At 36.7% G+C, this 23,160-nt stretch overlaps 1 protein-coding gene across 2 annotated transcripts in view; it reads right to left on the bottom strand.

Moving 5' to 3' along the window:
- GORASP2 (golgi reassembly stacking protein 2) overlaps nt 1-23,160 on the bottom strand; it is a 33,014-nt gene extending 9,854 nt beyond the window's left edge. The window contains exons 1-6 of one of the 2 annotated variants that reach the window (XM_054562301.1): nt 22,976-23,160; nt 7,255-7,335; nt 5,771-5,974; nt 5,240-5,326; nt 4,378-4,508; nt 638-770 (exon numbers count right to left, since the gene is read on the bottom strand). In XM_054562301.1, the coding sequence (XP_054418276.1) occupies nt 638-770; nt 4,378-4,508; nt 5,240-5,326; nt 5,771-5,974; nt 7,255-7,335; nt 22,976-23,038 (699 nt within the window). In that variant the 5' untranslated portion in view covers nt 23,039-23,160. Of the gene's footprint in view, nt 1-637; nt 771-4,377; nt 4,509-5,239; nt 5,327-5,770; nt 5,975-7,254; nt 7,336-14,257; nt 14,305-22,975 lie in introns of those variants that run through there. The other variant, XM_054562302.1, reaches the window with a different exon arrangement.

Genomic DNA, 23,160 nt, shown 5'->3' with positions numbered 1-23,160 from the left:
CTTTTTGGATATTTGGTATTGATTCAGTCATGCAGACAAGAGTTAACTGTCCTATAAAGCCTGCACAGAAAACATTTTAAAAGCCTTTAATCCTGTGCAAATATCTCTTATTTCTGAAAAAGCTTCATTTTGATCCTGTGGTAGTCCTCACACACCTAGTGTTCTTTGCTTTCCCAGTCAAGTTTCTTCAAATAGTAAGCACCAGGAAGTGTCCCTTTATCATTCACTGTTCACTTTCTATTTCCCTTTTTCTTGAAACCCTGCACTCCTCTGGCTCTCTTCCCAAGCTCCCTTTGCTGGCCCCCTTCCTCTGCCCATCCATTTAAATACTAGAAATGTTGAAGGCCAACTGCAGTCCTTTGACCTCCCTAGGGCCAATCCCTTGACAAGTTTTATCAGTGCTTACTGGGTTAAACTGCCCTCTCTTTGCTGATGATTTCCAAATCTCTATCGCTAGCATTGTCCTCTTTCTTAAAATCCAGACCTACAGGATATCCAAATGGATATTCAAATTTAACATGGTCAATACTTAACACTTCATCTGCCCTATCTCAATTAGTGCTACCACCACACACATCAACACCTGACCATTTTGGTGGTCAGGGTTATGATATAATCAGGTAGTAAGTCATCTTACCTCTGTAAACCCATCTTTAAGAGGTGTAATAGGTGTACCCGTCATCTGTCCTGGAAGAGAAATTTTCTTCCCTTCTTCAAAGGGGCGTGTAGGTATTCGATGCAAATAACCATATCCAATGCCACATCCTAGGCTATGAAAATATGTATTTTTAAAAGTTATTGTTATCAATCACAGCTTGCATTTCATTAAGATTTTAAAATATAAAAACAAATTTCCATTCTTTTAAATATGTCACCTTATCAGAGGTTTCCTCTGATCACCCTTTTATGAACCAGCACCCCTTGCTTCACCATGGATACTAACTACACTCACTCTCCTTTATTTTTCTTCAAGCATTTATCACCATCTAACACACTGCATATGTATCTCCTGTCTCCTCTAGTAAATGTTAAGGTTTAAGGGCAGAGCCCTTGTTTTGTTTAATGCCTTGACAGTTCCTAGCACATGGCAGACACTGAATAATTACTTGCTGAATGAATGACACAGTCTTTCCATGGAAGATCTCCAAGCACTTGTATGATGATGTCATTTACACATCTCGTAGTTCTGTTTCAGAACCTGACACAAATAAGTCCAATTAATCCTGGTTCCTTCTAATTCATTCTCCTACTATCACCAGAGGCCATCTTTTAAATGAGATGATCACACTGCTTCTTTCCACAGTCTATCAGCCTCCCAATATTTGTTTTTCCCTCTTCTCTTTGCAGAATTATTTCTTTGCTGTCGGATGGTGCTGGTGTGACTGTCAATCATGGGGCCTTTTCTGCCCAAACTAAGGAGTGGCCAGTGACCAAAGCCAGGCCGCTCTACCTTTCTTGCCCATGGCTACAAATCTTGGGAGCTAGAGAAAAACAAAAGCAGCTCACCCCTTCAGTAGAAGGCTGATGAACTGTCAGTTAGTCTTTCCTCTCTAAATGCCTAGAGGTGTTCTGAGTCCTGTCCTTTCCAAGTTTGATACTTTAGCTGTTTCTTTGATTATATGAGGATTCCACAGTAAGCTCATGTCTGTTTACAACAATGACAGTTGGTCTCTACTGTGAGGAACGAAAGAACCCTCACTGATACAATATCACAGTCCCACTGCCCAAAGTAAATATAAATTCTTGACCATGGTATTTAAGGCCCATCACAATCAGGTTCCAACTATGTTTCTATCATGATTGCTTTTATTTCCCAGACTTCTTGACACCGTGCGTAGGCCACACACAGACATGTCTGCGCCTCTCCCTGCCGAGGCGTTTATCATTCCCATGCCCTACCACCGCCGACAGCGGGGAGAGCAGGCCGTGGCCAACTTCAGCTCTTCCTTATCCAAATCCGATTCCCAATGACGCTTCATTTTACAAGATTACTTGTTCCTTCTTCTCTCACTTTTCCTCTCTTCTACCATCAAAGCTGCAACTCTCACTGAACTGGATCTCAGATAAATTTGGAGGAAGAAAGTATTAAGTTTATACTGATCAATGGCAGCCTCTCAGAGGTAGCTGCATTTTAAAACAAGGTGCCTCTCAATCAAAATAACTAATTGGTAGTAGGGAGGCAGCTGAGGCAACAGGAAGACCTTCTGCAAACTTTAAACTCGCCCAAGAATGAAACTAAGAGAAATATGCTTGGATGAAAGACATGTGGTCAGCCTCTGAGGAAGGAATAAAAACCAGAGGCAGACATATGCCAAATGAGGGCAGGTTCAGGAAAACGGTCGGTATGGGCCTTTCTAAAGCAGTGGCTGATCAATGGTACTAAACCATTTCAAAAGGAAAAATGTCTTCCAAAAAAGAGGAATAATTGCCAGAGTCTAGAAAAGAAGGGCTCCAAGAATAAGAATATAGCAGTGTAATTAAAAATTAAAGAACTAGTGATGACTTCACCACCTGCAGAATTTCCTCGCACTCTGATTCCATGCTCACCAAGCACTCTTGTGGTATTGGGCTGGCCAAACAGGCCATTATTTTCCTCCCCCGGATACAAAGACTCTAGGAGCGCTTACTTGTCTTTAATGTCATTTGAAACAATTTTGTTAGATTGTATTGTGACAGCTACTATATCAATGTGCATTTAAAAAACATCAAAATTGGTGAATTTTTGTGCAGTCATTTTAACATTGAAAACGGAAGAAGATATGCAACATTTTCGGTGTATTATGCTTTATTATTTCAAGAAAGGTAAAATGCAGCTTAACTGCAAAAAAGGATTGATGCAGTGTATGAAGAAGGTGCTGTGACTGATGGACCGTCTCAAAGTGGTTTGGGAGGTTTCTTAGTACTATGCAATTTTGGTCAAATAATTCTTTGCTGTGGGGCTGTCTTGTGCATTGGAAGATGCTCAGCAGCACCCCTGGCCTCTTCCCACTAGAAGCCAACAGTGTGAGATAGCTGATACACCCAAAATATTCAAATCAATGAAGTTATTGGTGAAATGAAAAACGTGGTTTTTATTTTATGGAAAAAATATAGATAGACTTTCTGGCCAACCCAATAGTAATCTGGAGTGTCAGTGTCCTAACTGGAGAAACTAACAGTTTCTTTTGTAAATTGAAAATTTTCCATTCTGATAAATATAGCAGCTTCTTTGCAAATTTAGTTTATATGAGGCAGTCCCTCTGAAATTAGTCAATTTTGAATGCCTTGAGAGGATCCTATTTCTATAGTTATAAACCTGGACAATGGAAAATGATAACTTGATCAAAAGTATTGCCTCAGACAGGCCATATTCCTAAAATATCTCTCTCATTTTCTCAAATAGCAACAACTTAGCATTCGGGTGGCAACGTATGTTCAGACTCTCAGGCAGTGTGGGTAAAAGTACTGTGAGCAAATACAGGCTTTCTCTGCTTCTATCAACTAAGTCATCCTTTTCCCAGCAAATGCCAGAACTTTTACAAAACACTTGAAAATTTCCAAACCCTAGGCCTTCCTATAATTATGACTTATGTTCAATAATTCCTCAAATGAAAAAAGGCTCTTAGGACTTTCAAAGCAGTGAAAATTTTGTACAATTTAAACAACAGCTGAAAGACCTAAAGAAGCAATCTAAATCAGGATGCTTTGTTTTGGTCTGACCTTTTGAAATTAGGGAGATGACTTGATAAACAGTCCCAGAAAACTGATTTTATAAAGTTTGTTTACCTGCTTGGCTGATCCTCTTTCTAAATGCGCTTTATTGTTGTTTCAAACTTTTGGTTGAAATCAGCCTACTTCTGAAAGCCAACAGTTTCCACAAAGCCTACGAAATTTTCCCAGCAGCTGGAGAAAGTTATACTGTATTGTCCGATTGTTGGGGAGGGGAATTAGGAAAATAAAATAAAACTGAACTATTTTATTAAAATAACCAAACCAAACCAAACCAGGCTGTGAGCTCTTAGATCAATAAAGAAAAGGGCTATAGTAATACATACCACTCTTTCTAAATATGTGCTTTAAAAAATGAATAGGGGCCTGGCCTGGTAGCTCAGCTGGTTAGAGCATTGCCCCAATGAGGCAAGCCTGTGGGTTCAATTCTGGTTCAGGGCACATACGAGAATCAATCAGAAAATACTTAAGTGGAACAATAAATCAGTATTTCTCTCTCTCTAGAATAAAAAAAATTATTTGGTTTAATAGTCTAGGTCAATATTTTCCTTTTCTCAAGAGAAGTCTTATAATAAACCAATGACTTGTTTGAAAATAAAAACAATCAATTTTTAGAACACATCTGACTAAGTTTAAGCAATTAAAACTTAGTCTCAACAATGACCTTACCTGCCTTCTCCACCCCAAGCAGAATTTGGGGTAATCATCACTTCGCGACAGTTATCAGTGTCTGTATTATACACATAAAGTTTCAATGGTTTTGCTTCATGTGATTCAATAAGGCTGAACAGATCTTCAGACTGCAAAAGCATCACAGGAGAAAAATATTTTTATGTTACTGAGTTTTAGAACAGTGAGTCTCAAACCTGCCTAATATCATAATTACCTAGAAAAAAATACCTGCCCCCCCACACACAGTGTAAACCCTGCCTCAGACACAAAAATCATTTTGTAAAACTGATACTCCAAACAAGGTCTAATATATTACCTGTTTACTATGCGCAAGACTTATGTCTAGTTCCACAAGACCTAGAAAGCAATTTTAGTAAAACTCTTCTACAGTCAAATTCTATATATTCTGCTTTTGCGCTCTCTAATTATTTGGTTATTTGGGCACTGTATTTTTCTCTCATTTTTAATCTAGCAATATATGCTCCCAATAGTTAACAGGCAAGGAAAAGGATCTGACAGAGCCGGGCCAATTTTGTCACCATGAAGAGGGGAAGAGAAAATAAAATCAATAACCAAAATGAGGATTTGATTTAGTTTTGAGGTATATAAGTGACTTCTGTATATACCATACACAAAAATTTGTGCAACTGCTACACAGTAGGCGTTCTGCCTCACACACAGCCATACCTACTAAGACACCTCCCAGGTGTTCTGTTTAACGCCCTTAGGCATAAGCTATCTTGACCAGCAAAGATCTAAATTTCAACTCTAAATGCAAGGCATGCAAATATACTTCTGAACTTAAAAAGTAAGAAGAAAATGTTACATAATTTTCATTATTAATAAACACACTAATTACCTCATTCATGACAGTATCTGCTCCGATGATATAATCACTGTGAGGTCTAAGACCGGCCAGTGCTGCAGGAGAATTTGGCTCCACCTCCTAGGATGACACAAAAACACACTCCAAAGTAATTAAAAACCCCTGTATTTGTAACTGTCTTGTTACAGATAATGTCTGAAACTACTGAATAATTTTCAAATCTTCCAAGTATAAAAATCACATATTTAATAAATATTTAAAATATTTCTGTAGCTATCTGCTTTAACATTTCTTCTCATAAATGGACAAATGAGAAAAATAGTTCTTAGGCATCTATATTTGCATCTCTTCCTCATGCATTTTTAAAAATAATCCATACTTTAACAGCAATGAATTCTGATTTTTAAGAACTAAAAATAACCTAATACCACCAACCCTACAATCTCACCAAACTGGAGAAAACCACTGTTAGAACATCTTTCTACATTGACTGTACAAAGTAGGCATCAGCCACTGCGAAGCAGCCATCGTCATAAGAAGTAACAGCTTACAGTTGATACCTACCAACACGTGCCAAACGTTTTCATTTGCTCCGTCAAAGCTGCAGAAACGAATGCTCACGCCCAGCAAGCCCTGACCGCCCCACATGTTACTTGGGGTGACTGAGGTCTCTCGCAGCTCCAGTGTTTTACTACTGTAGATAAGCATTTTTACAGGCTTTTCAACATTTGCTTTCAGTAGATCTTTAAGAGTATCATTGTCTTTATTCTGTGAACACATAAAATTATTTTTCTCAATAAATAAAAATTTAATGTTAACTATTTTAACTTAAGCAACCTACGGCTCTATTGGAGTAATATTAATAATCAACACAAAGCATTCAATGGGCAAAGGTTTCATTAACATTCAAATGTTCCTTCAAGTAAAAGAATGTTAAGAAATTAAGAACAACTCTTATGTTAGCAACAACTTCTGACTTCTTTTAAATACCTGACTACAGACCATGGAACTTCCAACCCCACATGAACTGAAGTGATCTAGGGCTTCAGTGATAAACAGACAAACAAACTCCAAAATACACCATAAGAAGTTGTATTACTAACAGGATTTGTATGACTTTGATTTTAAAATCTAAAACATTTACTATCACCGAAGTTTAATTTTGGATTCTACTCTTACGTATACACTTTATGTATTTATTTGGAACTGGCAGGAAAAGAAAATGGAAGCAGTATGTTAAATATTTCATTACATAAATGAATAAAGGCCATTAGTTGGAGATATTGATAAATAATAAAACTTAATACTATTATGAAAACAATAAGCCAGCCAAGTAGCCACTGTCATAGGAATTTCCTTTGCTGAAATTATATAATCTCCTTCCTGCAGTACTTTACTACAGGTAAACTGAAAGTAACTTATGAAAAGTGGTTTTAATTTTGCACTTTTAGAACATATCTCTCTTTCTGGTTCTAGTAACATTACTGATATAAATATAAGAAAACTGAAAAGTTTCTCTCTATTTGAGTCTTTACTTATACATTTGTCAATAACCTAAAAAAGTCTGACATTTAAAAAAACCATTTTCATCTTAATTATTAAAAATTTAAATATTTAACATATAAAGTAAAAGTCTCTAGTGATTTTATTCCCATAAAATAATCACTGGAGTATGAGGTACAATTTCTTATTATTAACATTTTCGTATGTTTACTACATTTTTTAAAAATTCATCCGAGAGAGAAAGGGAGAGGGAGGGAAAGGGGGGGAGAGAGAGAAATTTGTTGTTCCATTTTATTTATGCATTCATTGGCTGATTCTTATATGTGCCCTGACCAGGGACTGAACCCACAAACCTGGCATACTGGGACTATGCTCTAACCAACTGAGCTGCCCAACCAAGGCTATGTATAATTATTTTTACAAACTGGTATCATATTTTATAATGTTTGTAACTAATGAATAAACATTCATCCCAGAAAATCGGAAAAATTCTGATTTCAAGATTACAAAATACTATAGACAAAAGTACAAAAAAACGAACTTACTAATCTCGAACCATTAATAGAAACAATGAAATCAAAGAACGGCTCCAGTCCAGCTCTATGTCCTGGGGAATTTTCTTGTACCTGTAAAAACAAAAATGCCAATATGAAAAATGCAAAGCTTAATCAAAACTTGTAAGTAAAATTTTAACACCTCTTTTCTGTAAAAATAGATTAATTTTATTGCTAAAGAACTACAGATACACACTAGTTCTCCCATTTCTTTTCACCTCTCCCAGATAATAAATACCCTTGCAGCTTACTAAATTCTACCCATTCTTTAACTTCATCTCCTATACGAGCTTTTCCCTCTATGGTTCTATTTCACACCACTTTCTACTTTTTGGAGGCAGGGGTTGGGGGAGAACAATCTTCCCAGCATTTAGCACATGACAGAGCAGATAGTTATTATAATCAAGCGACAAATTACAGTTATTTTAGTGAGCATTTATTCCATGACTACAACTAGCAGGGAATAATTCAATTATAAAACTAATACAGGAACATAGCAGCTGATGTCAAAACATTTATAATCTATCAAAAAACAGGCAAGAAGAGAAAGGGGAGACAGAGGACATACAGTACTCTAATAACTGTACTGTGAGACCAAGGAAGTAAGGGCTACTACATGTAGGTACAAAGTTCTAGAGGAAAGATGAATTCTAATTGAAGAAGCTAATCTCTCTCTCTCTCTCTCTCTCTCTCTCTCTCTCTCTCTCTCTCTCTCTCGGCGATATCTGAACTGTCATTTAAAAAGGGGTAGAACCTTCAAAGGTGGAGATGAACAAAGGGATAAGGACACCTGAAAGTTGAAGAAATGATATGAGTAAAAACCCAAAAGGAAGAGTCTGAAAAACGAGGATCATAATACGGTATAACTAGACAACAGGGCGGTGTGGGATAGAAATACAGAATTACAGGTTTTGAAAATCAGAATTCCTCTAATCCAAGAGGATTATGTGGGTGGCTTGAGGGAACACTGCAGCTCCTGAAATTATAGGCAACATTTTCTATGAATCATCAGTTTTCAGTGCATAAAGCTTCATCAGATGAATCAAAGGGCCCTTTCTCCATGACACAAAGTGTTAAAAGCACTTAAAAGGATTCTGTGCAATTTCTTTATTTTTCAGGTGAAGAAACCATCCTGAGACTTGCTATGGTCCCACAGCGGGCTAGTGGTAGAGGTGAAACTCAAAAACATTGTACAACTCTTAGTCCAGTGAGATTGCTGGAAAGGAGGCTGCTAGAAAGGAAAGAATGGAGCCAGATTTATAAAGGACTTTAAGTGGATGATTAAGATTATTTAGCTTCTTAACAACTCAAATGTTTAGCATCCCAACTTTGAAATGAATTAAAACTATTAAATCTTCTAAAATTGCAATAATAAAATTAGTAGATAGTAATAGTGGCAATATGACAAAAACAAAACAAAACCCAAAAAACCCCCCAAAAGTTAATGCAATCCGCTTTGCATTTCTCTAAAATATTTTCATAATGTTTAAAGGAATTTTTATTCTGCTTGATTTATCATAGGATAAATATTGTCAAAATTATCCTATGGAAACAAAGTTTGCATTGATATCTGTAGGTTGATTTTCTCTAATAATCTAAAGAGTTCCAATAGTCAAGTCTGAGGCTATGCAAATAACAGACACATACATTCAAACATACATAAATCTGTAGCTACTTACACAGTAACAAATAATTTTAATGCTTTCAAAACAGAAACCATATTATTCCTGGAATGTGTCCCTCTAATACCTACCTGACTTTTTGAGTTAATAATACTAATCTTGGATTAATGTTACCTTTTATTTATTTAAAGCCAAATTATACTTATCATTGCTTCTGAAGAAGTAAAACTAAACTTTCCCTAAGTCCCAATAAGGAATAGTTAGCTGTCCATTATAAAGATGTTTCAATGTTTCACTTACTAAAACTGTGTGATTTGGCTTTATGCAAATTTTCCTGCAAATGTAGGACTAAATCATTTGTAAATTAAACAAGTTAAATCATCAAAGGGTTTTAAGTGTTAGCTTTAATAAAAATAATATATACTTGTTTTGTTTCTGTATATGCGAAGTTTTCTTAAATGGGGGCAATTATATTCTATGTACAGAGTAGGGCAAAAGTAGGTTTACAGTTGTGAGTATATGAAACTGTTTATTCTTGTATTATTTATTTATTACTGAACTATTTTCCATTCAAACAACTGTAAACCTACTTTTGCCCCACCCTGTATTATCAAGCAAAATGTCTAGATCCCCAAAGGGAAGATAGATTTCTTCTCAAATGGCAGCTCCGAAAAGAAAACGGTGGCTGCTTGGAGTTATAATGAGAAGAAACATGAGCTGGGAAAGGCAGCCGGGGATCTACTAGGTGCGAAATGCCTGTCTATTAGGTTCTTGTCAATAAGGTGTAAAATGCTTCAGATGTGAAGAGGATAATTAGCAAAGGAGATACCTCAGAGTGAATTTTCTCACTTAATATGGTCCACATCTAATCTTATTTTATCTAGAAACCAACTTCTCCATTCATCAATTTCACATTTCTCCGCTGAGGCCTCTGAAAGTTTACCCTTTAGTTAAAGAAGGCGAAAGACAGTGCTTTTTGTAATGTCATCACCAACTTAGAAAGCTGATCTCTCACAGATTTTTATCGTGTCACCCTCCAAGTATAAAGTTTTACCACCGTTTGAAATGCAAAGTCTTCGATACCATTAGATGTATTCTTCCCCAAAACTCAAAAGACTTAACTAACTTTGAATTCTAAAATAAAGTTTCTCTAACACTATTTTTCCACTTTTATGTGCTACAAACACTGATATCTTCTCAGTTTCTAGTGGACCTTGAAATTAATTTCTTTCTTAAATTCATTTACATCATTAGTATAATACCAGCACTACTCTGGCAATTAGGTATCTGAATTACTGCTGGGAAGCCAGCAGAGGGAGCCCTAGGAAATGCTCTCTTTGACCCTAATACACCTAAAAGGAAATTTCCTACATTTCATAGCATAGAAAGTAAGATCTACAATACAGCCAATTAAATATCCACATGGGCAAGTTTCTCTGGCAATATTATCCATTGATAATCTCTTAGGCATCTAATATCTCAAGCATCAGATTATCACTTCAATACTTTCTGTCCTTTATGAGATTTGTTTCCTTCAAACCATCTTCTCTCCCCCCCCCCCCGCGCTCTCTTGCTCTCTCTCTCTCTCTCTCTCTCTCTCTCTCTCTCTCTCACACACACACACACACACACACACACACACACACGCATACACGGCATTTGGCATTTATTACTGGGTCAAATAGCATAGAAATTTGAGATGAAAAGATTAAATTTGAAAATTAAGATTTTAACAAGATTTGGAAAAATGTCCAGTGAAAAGACAGTAAGTTTTACAGCGAGACTGACTTGGTTTTGAGCCATGGTTTTTGCCCACCTATTAGCAACGTAAGCTTGGGAAAGTTTATCTTTACAGGCTTCAGTTTTCTCATCTGCAAGTAAGGGATAATGTCATCTACTTTACAAGATTATTATAGTGACTGAATGAATTTACATTTATGAAATGCTTAGCTAAGTCTCTGACTTATGATAGGGGTCTTACAAATCTTAAGCTCATCTTCCTTAACTTTGCGATCACCACCTGAGGGTATATCTTTATACAACTAATTCCTGGGTACCACACTCCTTTTCTAATTATGTATTAATTATTTCACCATTAAAAAAAAAAGACATAAAATGTTAGCCAGCTAGGAAGAGATAAGTGTTGTCTCTCAAAAATCACTTCCAGATGGATGACAGATCTAAAAATCAATGGTAAAACAATAAAGCTTTTAGAGAAAAACACAGGAAAATATCTTTGAGATCTTCAAGTACAAAAAGACTTCTTAAATGCGACACAAAAAAATACTAACCACTAAATAAAAAAAAATTGACAAGTTAAATTACACTAAAACTACAAACTTCTGCTCATCAAAAACAATAAAATTGAGTAAAAAAATACAAAGGAATTGTATTCAGAATAAATTTAGTATTCTGCAAATCATTAGGAAAGATAGACAGTAAAACCACAAAAAGACACTTCATACTGACAAGAATGGCTAACATAAAAAAGAACAAGGGTTGACAATAACATGGAGAAACTGGAACCCTCATACACTGATGGTAGGAACGTAAATGGTGCTGCCGCTGCAGAAAACAGTTTGGCAGTTCCTCAAAATACTAAACACAGTTATCATACAACCCAGCAATTCTACTCCTAGGTATATAGCCAAGAGAAATGAAAACACGTTCATGTAAAAACCTGTACACAAATTTCACAGCTGCATTATTCAGAAAAGTCAGAAAATGAAAACTCAACTGATGTTCCTTGACTGATGAATAGATAAACAAATTGTGGAACACCCGTAGAACAGAATATTTAGCAATAAAAAGGTATCAATATTGACATATGTTACAACATGAATGAACCTGAAAACATTACACTAAGTGGTCAAAGAAGCCAGTGGCCACATAGTGGATGATTCCACTTAAATGTCCAGAAAAGGCACATCCATAGAAAAAGAAAGTAACATAGTGGTTGCTAGGGGCCCAGGGTAGGGAGAATGAGGAGTAGCTGCTACCAAGTACGGAGTTTCTATCTGGGGTGCCAAAAAGATTCTGGAATTAGATACTAGTAAGAATTGAACAACTGTTAATAAACTAAAAACAACAACAAACGACTGAATTGCAAACTTTAAAAGGTTAGATTTAATCTCAATAAAGCTGCTTAAAAAAAAAGAGATAACCTAATGGAGAAATGGTCAAAAGATTTTAGCAGACACTAAACAAAAGAGGATATTGAAGTGGCCAATAAATATAAAAAATGTGCTCAACTTCAACTGTCATCAAGGAAATGCAAATTAAAACCACAATACAATACCACTACACACCTATCAGAATGATCAAAACAAAACAAAATAAAAAAATAAGGGCAAATAGTAAGTGTTAATGAGGATATGGAGCAATCAGAAAACTGCTGGTGGGAATGGAAGTTAGTAAACTATTTGGCAATACTTATTAATATTGAAATATACACACCTTTGACCAAATATTTTACTCTTTAGTACACCCCATAGAAATGGGCATACATGTTCTCGAAAAGACATAATCTGTATAATGTTCACAAAAGCACTATTTGTCATAGCTTCAAACTAAATTCTACTCAATGTCCATCAACAGCAGAACAGATAAGTTTTGGTACATGCTCTCAATGGCATGAAACGTATTAATGAAAGTCTCTATAACAATACAAAACATGGATAAATCTCCCAAGTAATAAAATCTCCCAAGTAAAAGAAGCCAAACACAAACAAATATATATCTATCGTATGATTCCATTTATATGAAATATAAGAACAGGCCAAACTGATCTATGCTGTTAGAACTCAGGATATAATTATTCACTCTGGGGTACCGAAGGGCAGCTGGGGTACGCCAGGAAGGGGACGGGAGTCCTGTTACACAGTGTGCTGTATGTGAAAATTCATCAAGCTGTACACTTATGTACACCCTTTTCATACAAAAAGTTTAAAGATGTGTTCTCTCTATCCAAAAAGTAGAAATTAAATTACTACAATCTAAGAACACATCCAACACCTCTCCTATAAGGAACACAATTTGAAAACCAGCAATTAAGTCTAAAAGGACTCTGAGCAGGCAGTATAAAGGACACAAAGTAACCTATTTACCTTGCTTGTTCTTTTTTCTTTTTTTTAAAGATTTTTCTATTACAACTGATGTAGAATATTATATTACTGTCAAGTGTACAACACAGTGATCAGACATTTATATACCTTATGATTGTTCTTCACAACAATATTCTGAACGTACTCTAGGTTCTATTTTACATTTATTTTACATAGTTTGGCAATTTGACTCTCAAGCCACCAATAGGCAGTGTATTAGCCAAAAGAACTGAAAGAGGAAAGGGATGCTACTGCCACTTAATTATAAAAATGTGGCTGGCAGAAAATTTTTTAAAAAATTACAAAAATCAAAAGAAAAATGACACGCCATTTTTGAGCCACTTACCTAATTTTACCTAACGAGTATTTACTATGTACTTTTAGTAAAAGGTGTAATTGTGATTGCATCTTGTTGTAGGAAATATAAAAATTAAAAAAAAAAATTCTGATGGAAATCTGTATGTGTACTGTCCCAAATGGTAACCACTAGCCACAGGCTGACTATAACGCATTTGATATGTGGCTTGTGTGACCAAGGAACTGAATTTTTAATTTCATTTAGTTTTAATAATTTACATCTAAGTTTAAACAACCATATGTAGCTAGAGGCTTCCATACAGCACAAAGGTAGGTGATAACTATGTGATTTGTAGTCCAACATGGTACATTAACTGACAGTCATCAAAACAATTAAGACATGAAGTGGTTAAAATATATTTAGCACTTATCTCTGTGATGCTGGAGAAGCACACAGTACATTTTAAAAATAGGTTTTCTTTTCTTTTTTTTTTTTAAATTCCTCACTTGATGATATGTTTATTGATTTTAGAGAAGGGTAGGAGAGAGGAACACTGATGTGAAAAACACGGATTGGATGCCTCCCACACGTGCCCAAACCAGGTACTGAACCCGTAACCTAGCTATGTACCCTTTTGGTGTATAAGACAACTCTCCAACTGAGCCACCTGGCCAGCGCTTAAAAACAGATTTTCATGTATCATAGTTTGATGCTGAAAAGCAGTATATACTGTTTTAAGGAAAAAACTGACTCAATGCAAACCAATTCCCTAAGAGTACAGAAATCATGATGAAGTAGTACTTTTGTCAATTTCTTAGACCATACGATTTACTCTGAACAATTAAGAAATACAATAAAACAGCTGAAAATGTTAAAGGGCAATGTGCTTACAAAATGTTAATTATAAAAAGAAATGTTACCAAAACATGGACAGGTAGATGAAATTATGAACAGCTACTATTGGTACTTACCAAAATAAAAATCACAACATGAAAGAAATAATTCCCTCAGAAGCACTCTAGAAAAAAAAAGCAAGATGAAATCTGCTGGATACTTTTTACTCCTCAAGGTTATGATAGAAACTGCAGTGCAAGATCATCCATCCCCATTATATACAAAGAAATTAGCACCATTGACTAGAAGATGGATTTTTGAATCACCAATTATGCATAAATGAATCCCTAAAGTGGCATCATTCAACAACTACAGGGAGTTTCAATGGGTTCTGAAATCAATTTAGTAGATAATGACAGAATAGACAAATGTCAAAATTATCAGCATAGACAAATACAGCAAAAATTCATGACTTAATAAGGGTATTTTTCATGAAATGTAGAAGTACATACCCATTGCAATGGAAATAAAGATTTCTTATTTTAAGCTCTAATAAAGATGTGTGAGCCCTGACTGGTGTGGCTCAGTGGACTGAGCGCCGGCCTGCGAACCAAAGCGTCGTGGGTTCAATGGTTCAATTCCCATTTAGGGCACGTGACTGGGTTGTGGGCCAGGTCCCCACAAGGGGGCACATAAGAGGCAACCACACATTGATGTTTCTCTCCCTCTCTTTCTCCCTCCCTTCCCCATCTCTAAAAATAAATAAAATCTTTTAAAAAATAAAAAAGTTTGGAAAACTGCCGTATAAGATTTTTTGACTTTACCTTCACCTTCTGATACTGAATCATTAGAAAATTTTACCAGATTTAGCCTGAATTTGTATACAGACCTAATAGTTCTAGTTATTTTCCAGTGAAGCATCCACCTCTTCTATAAAAGTATAATAGTGCTTTATACTAGATTTGGGTCTCTTTGCATCAACCTATCTCTTTGGTATCTTGACTTGGGGGGAGAGCGGGACAGCAGGGTCGAAGGGCAGAGGAGTTTGGAGGGAATGGGCGGGGGCAAGGGGCAGCATGCTCCCAGCTGCACTGCTGCACTTACTCACACGCTTCCGGCTGAGGAATACAGAACTGCTACCTCAAAGAAAACCACAAGGTTACTTTCAGAACACAGATATTACCAGAAGAGGTATTTTATAAGGTGACATATGAAGATACAATTGACCAAATTTCTGGCTCATATGTAAATAATCTTCCTTAAGTTTTCTAACCATGGAGATGTTTCCCTAAAAGTGACTCAGTGCAATGTGCCTCCTCTTTATTAAACTTTTTATACTGCACAGCCAATTCATTCATCATACATAAAATTTGAATGACTTTCTGTCTACACCATTATCCCCTCTAGCTCTCAATTTAATGTTTACACTCTCACTTTAGTACTATTTTTAAAAACAGTAGAGATGTTGAATAAGGTTAAGAAATAACTTCAATCCAAGTAACACCTAAATGAGGGCTCATTTCAACTATACACACAAAGCCTCATGTTATGTGTGTGCCTAAGTAATCAAAACTATAGGAAAGGATTTGGAAATGTGATGTTAATAAAAATAAACTCTAAATCCTTCTGAGTTATAAAAAGGCATTTTTGGGGTCGGGGAGCTCTTCCACATTCTAAAAAGGGCCAGTTTCCCCATTTGGCACTCAACACAAAAGCGTAGTAAATAATTCCGCAGTAGAGTAGAAGCATCCAAACTTCCCTGCTAAAACATTTTCACAAGTTCTACTGAAGTAACTCAAAGAGCACATTCTCCTAACACTGAACCCATGATGTAACTCGTAACATATGAAGCAATGTGAAATTCTAAAGGTAACTAAAAGGAAATTAAAACCCATCACTACATAACAGCTTTCTAGAAAAGATCTGTATATTAGTAAAACAACAAAGTGAAGTCTGCCTCAAAAGAAGCAAAAACTCTTGACAAGCTGTCACCTCATTTTATATTATTCAAATACCAAGTTAGTTATTTACTTCTTAAAGAAAACTGGCTGTATGACTTTGGGTAAAAATCTTTTCTTCAGCTGTAAAGTGAGGAGGCTGACTAGATAGTGTCTAAGATTTAATAGCTTACCACGAAATAAGCCTAACCGTTGCTAAGTTATCTAAAGATTCTACAGTGTAGCTCAAACCCAACAATCATTTTAATACCACAGATTTTTAGTCATTTTAATTAATGTGCCTAGTCACAGTGGCAAAACAATGAAAAGGACACTGGTAGTCACATACTTTTTCAAAAACAAACATAAGGTATCCTAAAAAATGAGGATCCTTAAAAATTAGAAGACACATTTATAAAATCAATGGATGAGATTTGATCCAAAACTTATGTTTTAAACAGCAGTAAAGTACAGAGTTAGGTACATGACAAAAAGTAGTTACTAAATGATTAAATGGAAATACTTAAAATGTTTACGTATATTTTAACTAGTATTGCCACTATACTAGTCGTTCTCAATGGGTGATACAATAATGCAAATGTTAATAATAAAGACACCAGCTAACACTCATTGAGTTTTTAATCACATTCCAGAGCCTATGCTAGTGCTTTACATGAAATATCTCATTTAACCTTCAGAATAACCAATGAGGTGGGCGGCACTGTTTTAATAAAGAAATTTAATGTGTTCGATTTTTTCCAAAATGTTTTTTTTAAAAGATTTTATTTATTTATTTTCAGAGAGAGAAGAAGGGAGAAAGAAATAGACGGAGAGAAACATTGATGTGAGAGAGAAATATTGATTGGGTGCCTCTGGCACACCTCCAACCAGGGACCTGGCCCACAACCCAGGCGTGTGCCCTGACCAAGAACCAGTAACCCTTCGGCTTGCAGGACGACGCCCAACCCACTGAGCTGCACCAGTCAGGGCATGACAAAATTCTTCATTGCTCATAACGTGCTTGAACAATCAATCTCTCAATGGTGCTTAAAAAACAAAAAACAAAACCGAACAGAACAAAACACTCCCATCATCATTCTCTTCATGCTGCAGTAAATTCTTTGCAATGCCAAGAAGGATGTATAGTCTCCCAAAGTAACAACTTTGGTTCTGGATATATTTGGGGGCGGGGTGCGGGGTGGGGAGTCATCTTACTTGGTAATCACAAACTCCAAGGCAATCCACAGATTCCAAAATACACATCAAACTTTTGTGATTAAGTATTTTTCAGTTTAGAGTAATTAAAATTTTATTAGAGAATCAATCAAAATATAATCCTTTCAGTAGAATATTAAAGCCAACAAAATAAGTGCACTGATGTTGAATTTGAAATAAAAGTCTTATGAAAATTTCAGAAGAATTATCAAAAAACCCTGTCACTATCTGATCTAGAAGGCACCAGAGCCAGTGCTCTGTGCTCTACTACTTGCTGACAAGAAACAGACATCATAGTCATCCACCAACAGCAGGTCTCCCCAAATGAGGCTCCTGAGATGACAGTGCAACTTCATCAGAAAAATATAAAAGTTATATAAACAACATGACACTACTGATTTGTTCAAGGGGATCGTTTATTTCCAACGGTACTTGAAAGTGTACTATGGTTCACATACACTGCATTCCATGGCATTAATAAACTGAAATATTCTGATTCCTATATTTAAGAGCAATTCCAAAGAATGTTTATTTGTTAAACTTTGCAGCATTTTTTAGAAAAGACTAATTTTGGAAGCAGATCAGAATTTTTATGTGGTATTTATAAAGCTTTTTTAATTATAACTTTATAATTGGAAAATGACCCCAAATAATTTGTTACTTTTTTATACATCTTGTTTTCAGAGTGACTTAGAAGGGGGTAATAGTGAAAATTTTATGTTTTTCAAATGGGGGCATGAGTTTGAGAAACAGTGTTGTTAGTAGAATAAAAAATTATGACTATCAAATATTGGGAATTCACTTTTTCAAAATAAATACTAAGTTAAAATGCTGTAGCATATCATGTAGATTTTAAGGCATCATTTAAAAAGAGCAGATCCAAAGAATAGTAGATAGGGTCTAGGTATCCTCTTTTCTAAAGAAATAATTCTACTCAGTCACTTTCTCCTCTAGGAAAAGTACCTAATACGGGCCAGCCTGCAGCAAATGGCTCAGGAGATGAAAGGCTGCTTTCACACTGGAGATACATCTCATCACAACGCCCTTTGCTTCAAAACATCCATCACCTTGAAATCTCTCTTGGAGGAAATTATAAGAAAGAGCAAACATGGTATTTTCCATGTCCCCATGCTGCTGTGAACACTGGTTCCAAAATGTCTTTGGATATACCTCATCTTAAAGAGTATTAAGTGGAGAATGGGATTAACTTGAGTATTTTAATTTATGCAGGGATCTTATAGTAGGTATCTATGAGACAACTCCAAAAATGTAATTTTTGATTAATGGAAAATCTAGGCAAAAGTTTTGTATTCGACACACTTCAACTGTAGTAACTCACCATAACTTCTAACACAACTGAGAAGCCCTGGCTAACATTTTTCCCGCCTAATGTTACAATCAGAGGACAGGAATAGAAGAGGTCCTCATGGTGAACATGGAATTGGACCCACTGCATAAGGGAATCTGAAATATGTTATTTTTAAATGAAGGCTTCTGAACAAATATTAAAATCTTCCATTAGGAGTCTACTTTTTATAACTTTTTATAAATATACAAATATTTCATTTTGAATATTTTGTAAATATACAAATATTTCTACAGAAATTGTAGAAAATACATTACAGTTTAAAAGAAATATAAATGCGCCCTGGCTGGGTGACTGTCTTGGAATACTGTCTTATACACCAAAAGCATATAAGTTCTATTCCTGTTCAGGGCGCGTACCTAGGTTGTAGGTTCAATCTCTGGTTTGAGCACATAGCAGCAACGGACTGATGTCTCTCTCTCACAGTGATGTTTCTCCCTATAAATATACCATCCTCCCACCCCAAAATCAATGAACGTATCCACATATCCCCAGGTGAGGATTTAAAAAAAAAAAATTCTTCCAAGATAAAGTAAAATAAATATAAATGTCACCATCAACCAATAATCCTTTTAATATCCTGGGTTGTTACCTTTCCATGTTATTTTCCTGGCCGTTCAAATTTACACAGACATACACAGAGAGGCATACCCGTGCCCACAGAATGTCTTGAAACACAATTTTCATGGAATGCACAGTAACTGAATCTGTGTATAGGTCCTGATTTATTTAATAATTCCTCAGCTGTTGGATATTTAGTTGTAAAGCCAACATTTTGTAACTTTTGACCGTACTGTATTTGAATATATCCTATCATTCAAAATCTTTGTGAAATATGGCTTTGGATGGCAGGATTACAGTTCCTTGTTATACTTTTGGATTCTTTGTTATACTTTTTAGGTTGTTATACTTTGGAACTAATCCAAATGATAACTATTAAACATGTGCTCACAATCAGAAAACAATGTAGTAATTTACTAAAATGAAGATCAACATTTATGTAATTAGATAACATTAAAATTTAATAATTTGGGGAAACGTACATTTTAAGTGAAATCAAAATGTTGTAGATATGAAAAAAATGTTCTAGATATGTAATTATAATGGCAAAAGAATAGAATCCTTAAATGTCCAACACCAGAAGGTGCTGCTTAACCAAACTATGGTATAACAGACTACTATGGGGCTAAATGAAACAAGAAACAGAGATCTCTGTGCTGCTATGGAAAGACTGCCAAGAACGTTATCAAATGAGAAGACCAAGGTGTGTGTCTGTATCATATGATTCCAACAGTTACAAAAGAAAAGAAAGAAAGAATAAAAGTGGGGAAGGGTGTATTACACATTTTTGAAAGGATACATAAGAAATTATCTATGGTGGTTACTTCCAGGATGGGGAGTTGTATAAAATAGGATCAGAATGTGAAAATGTGCATGAATACATAAATACATAAAACATAAAATGGAAAGTACACTTCTCATAGCAGAAAATCTGAAGGTTGTCCCTAAAGTTTTTTTAAACAGAATCTAATAATCAATATAAAAAAATGGAAAAACTGTAAGGTTCAGTACGAATTGTAGGGACTTTGAAATAATACATTATAAAACAGCAGTGAATATGGATGTCAAATCCAGTCATGCAAGTTTTTATTACTAACAAGAAAATGGCCAGGGAATTGAATACTAATGAAAACTTCTAATTTAATCATTGTAGGACTTGTTAAACATGGGTGATTTTATTCCAAGGTTATCCTGTCATATTTACTCTGGTTTACAGACTCAGTAATCCAACAGTGGAATATACATTTAGGTAATAACAAATGAAAATAAGGTACTTTTATATGTTGGTATTTAACACAGTACTTTCTCCTTTAAAAACAAAGAAAACCAATTATAGAGTCAGGGACAGAGTGGGTCACACACTCAGAAACATTTAAAATGTTCTCCTTAAGAACTTATGCACCCCTAGGTTCATAGCAGCGTTACTTACAATAGCCAAGTGCTGGAAACAGCCTAAGTGCCCACCAGTAAATGAGTGGATCAAAAAACTGTGGTACATTTACACAATGGAATACTATGCAGCAGAAAGAAAGAAAGAAAGCTACTACCCTTCATGACAGCATGGATGGAACTGGAGAGCATTATGCTCCGTGAAATAAACCAGGTGGTCAAAGACAAATACCATACAATCTCACCCATAAGTGGAATCTAATCAACAGAACAAACCAATGAGCAAAACAGAACCAGAGACTTGGAAATAAAGAACAAACTGACAGTGACCAGAGGGGAGGGGGAAGAGGGAGGGGAATAACGGGGGAAAGGAGGGGAAGGGGCAAAACAAGGAACACAAATAGAGGACTCCTGAGGACAGACAATGGAGGGGGGCTGACTGTGGGGGTGTGGGTGGGACGGGACAGGGGAGCGCAATGGGGAAAATGGCAGGACAGCTGTAACTGAACAATTAAAAAATTCTCCTAAACTAGATGATCATTACTATTTCAAAACTCCCCTAATAAAACTCAAACAAAATAAGAATTATTTCATCTTTTGCAACACTTATTCTCCAGATGCAGATTAAAAATAAAGCTCGTCTCTAATGCTTCTAAAAATCAGGTTTATCGATTAGTAACATATCTGAATGATAGAATATATGTGAGCGCTGATCTATTGAGTGTACCTATTTAAACAAAATACCCTTCAACTTGTTTTATGGCAAATGAAATCATTAACAGAAGTCACTGAATTGGAATCCTTTTGATGTGTACACCTTTCCAACAGATGTTTTAAAACCTAACACCATTATTTTACTGATTGCATGTATTATAAAAATATGAATCTCCAAGGATTCAATCAGTCACTGTGAGAATCAGCTGGTAATACTAGATAACACAGCCTAGAGCCTTGAACTCAAACTCAAACCAAATAATAGAGAGAAGAGTACTGCCACTAACTTGCACTGCACATCTGGAATTTGACCCTTCTTTCATTCCCCCTACCCGTGTGGTACTCGGGGGCTGGCTTAACTGAAGGGAAAAGCAAGGTAACATGGTTTTGTTTGTTGTTGTTGTTTTTTTTTTTTTACAGATTCTCTTTATTTTTTGGGAAAATCCCCTCTAATCAAGAGTGGGGGTTCAAGAGGGATTTTTAGTACAGTGGAGAGACAACTTGATATGATGATAGTCTTGAAGATCAGAAAGGTGACTGATCACAGCTATATCGCACAGATACTGGGGTATTTTAGCTTAAGAGTGTGTCTCACCTAAAACATGGGACCTAAGCCAGAAAATGACTGTAGCACCAGCAAATGCATTTTCTCATTTTCAGTGAATTCTCTTACCTATGGGGAGCCAATATCTAGTGGCACTCTAACACATCCTGAAATGGCGCTGCAGATTGGGGCCACTCTTGGACAGTCAATCCCGTTGCTACACACGCAGGTGTTACAGTACACAACCATCAATGCTACTTTTGAAGACGAGTTCGATGATTAAAGGACCACATGCTTAATTCAGCCCAGGCTGTCCATAAGGAGCGGCTTAGCTTCCGCCTTTTGAGATACTACGTTTTCTTGCATCCTGGTGACTGAGGTTGCTTTCCTTTATTTACTTAGATTGTATTTTTAAACGCTCCTCTCCTTTACCTTTCACCAACGTGGCTCTAAACCTTAATTTCCACCACACCCTGAGCAATCTTAGGAAGAAGAGAACGGAAGTTTCCTCAGCCAGGAAATATGGAAGAGGACTGGAAAGGTCAGGAGCAACACGAGAGGAAAAACGACTGTTAAATTCAAATAAATTTAAGTCTGTCAAGCCTACTCCTGGGCCACTTCGTTTTGTTTGCCTAATTGGCCTTTCCAGACATTAAGACAGCGGTGAGGTAAATTAACACCTGCCGTCATATCCCCCATCTCTTGGTCCGCGGGGGTCCAGGCTTCCTTTTCCTGGAAAACCAAAAAGACACCTTCACCATAACCTCTTTGCAGATTTTGCCTCCAAGCCTTTCCTAACTTTGGAAGCTAAGAATTAAGGGGGAGGGGACAGAAAAGGCCGTGGGTTGGAAAAGGAGCCAAGTTTGTCCCCTGGAGAAGTCGCCGAATGCCAGTGTCAGGCTCCAGCCCCTCCTCCCAAAGCGGGGGACTCCGGGATCGGGGCGCTCCGAGACAGCGGGATGTAAATACCCCTCCGAACCGGCCTCAGCCAAAGCAGCGACCACGGTCGCTGTTCTTTCGAGGGGTCGGGCCTGGATGCCTCGGGAAAGGGCCCGTGGGGGCCTCCCCCTCCTCCACGCCAGGCCCCGCCTCCAGTCCGCTGTTCCTGGGCCGCCGTCGGAGCTCTTACCCGCAGGACGTGGTATCCTTCCGTGCCCCCGCCTGGAATCTCGACGCTCTGGGAAGAGCCCATGGCGGCGGGCGATCAGTGTGGCCGGGTCGGGCTCCGCGCTGTTCCCCGCCCCCCGCCAACCGCCCGCTCCGCTCCTCCGCTTAGCACTTGGGACGTGGCACTTGCTGCCGCCGGAGAGCCGG

This window comes from Pteronotus mesoamericanus, unplaced genomic scaffold, assembly GCF_021234165.1.
Source record: "Pteronotus mesoamericanus isolate MK-2021 breed Mesoamerican mustached bat unplaced genomic scaffold, CSHL_Meso_final scaffold_651, whole genome shotgun sequence".
NCBI classification, from domain to species: Eukaryota; Metazoa; Chordata; class Mammalia; order Chiroptera; family Mormoopidae; genus Pteronotus; species Pteronotus mesoamericanus.
The sequence above is the reverse complement of the archived record's forward strand: the minus strand, read 5'-3'. Positions and strand labels throughout refer to the sequence as shown.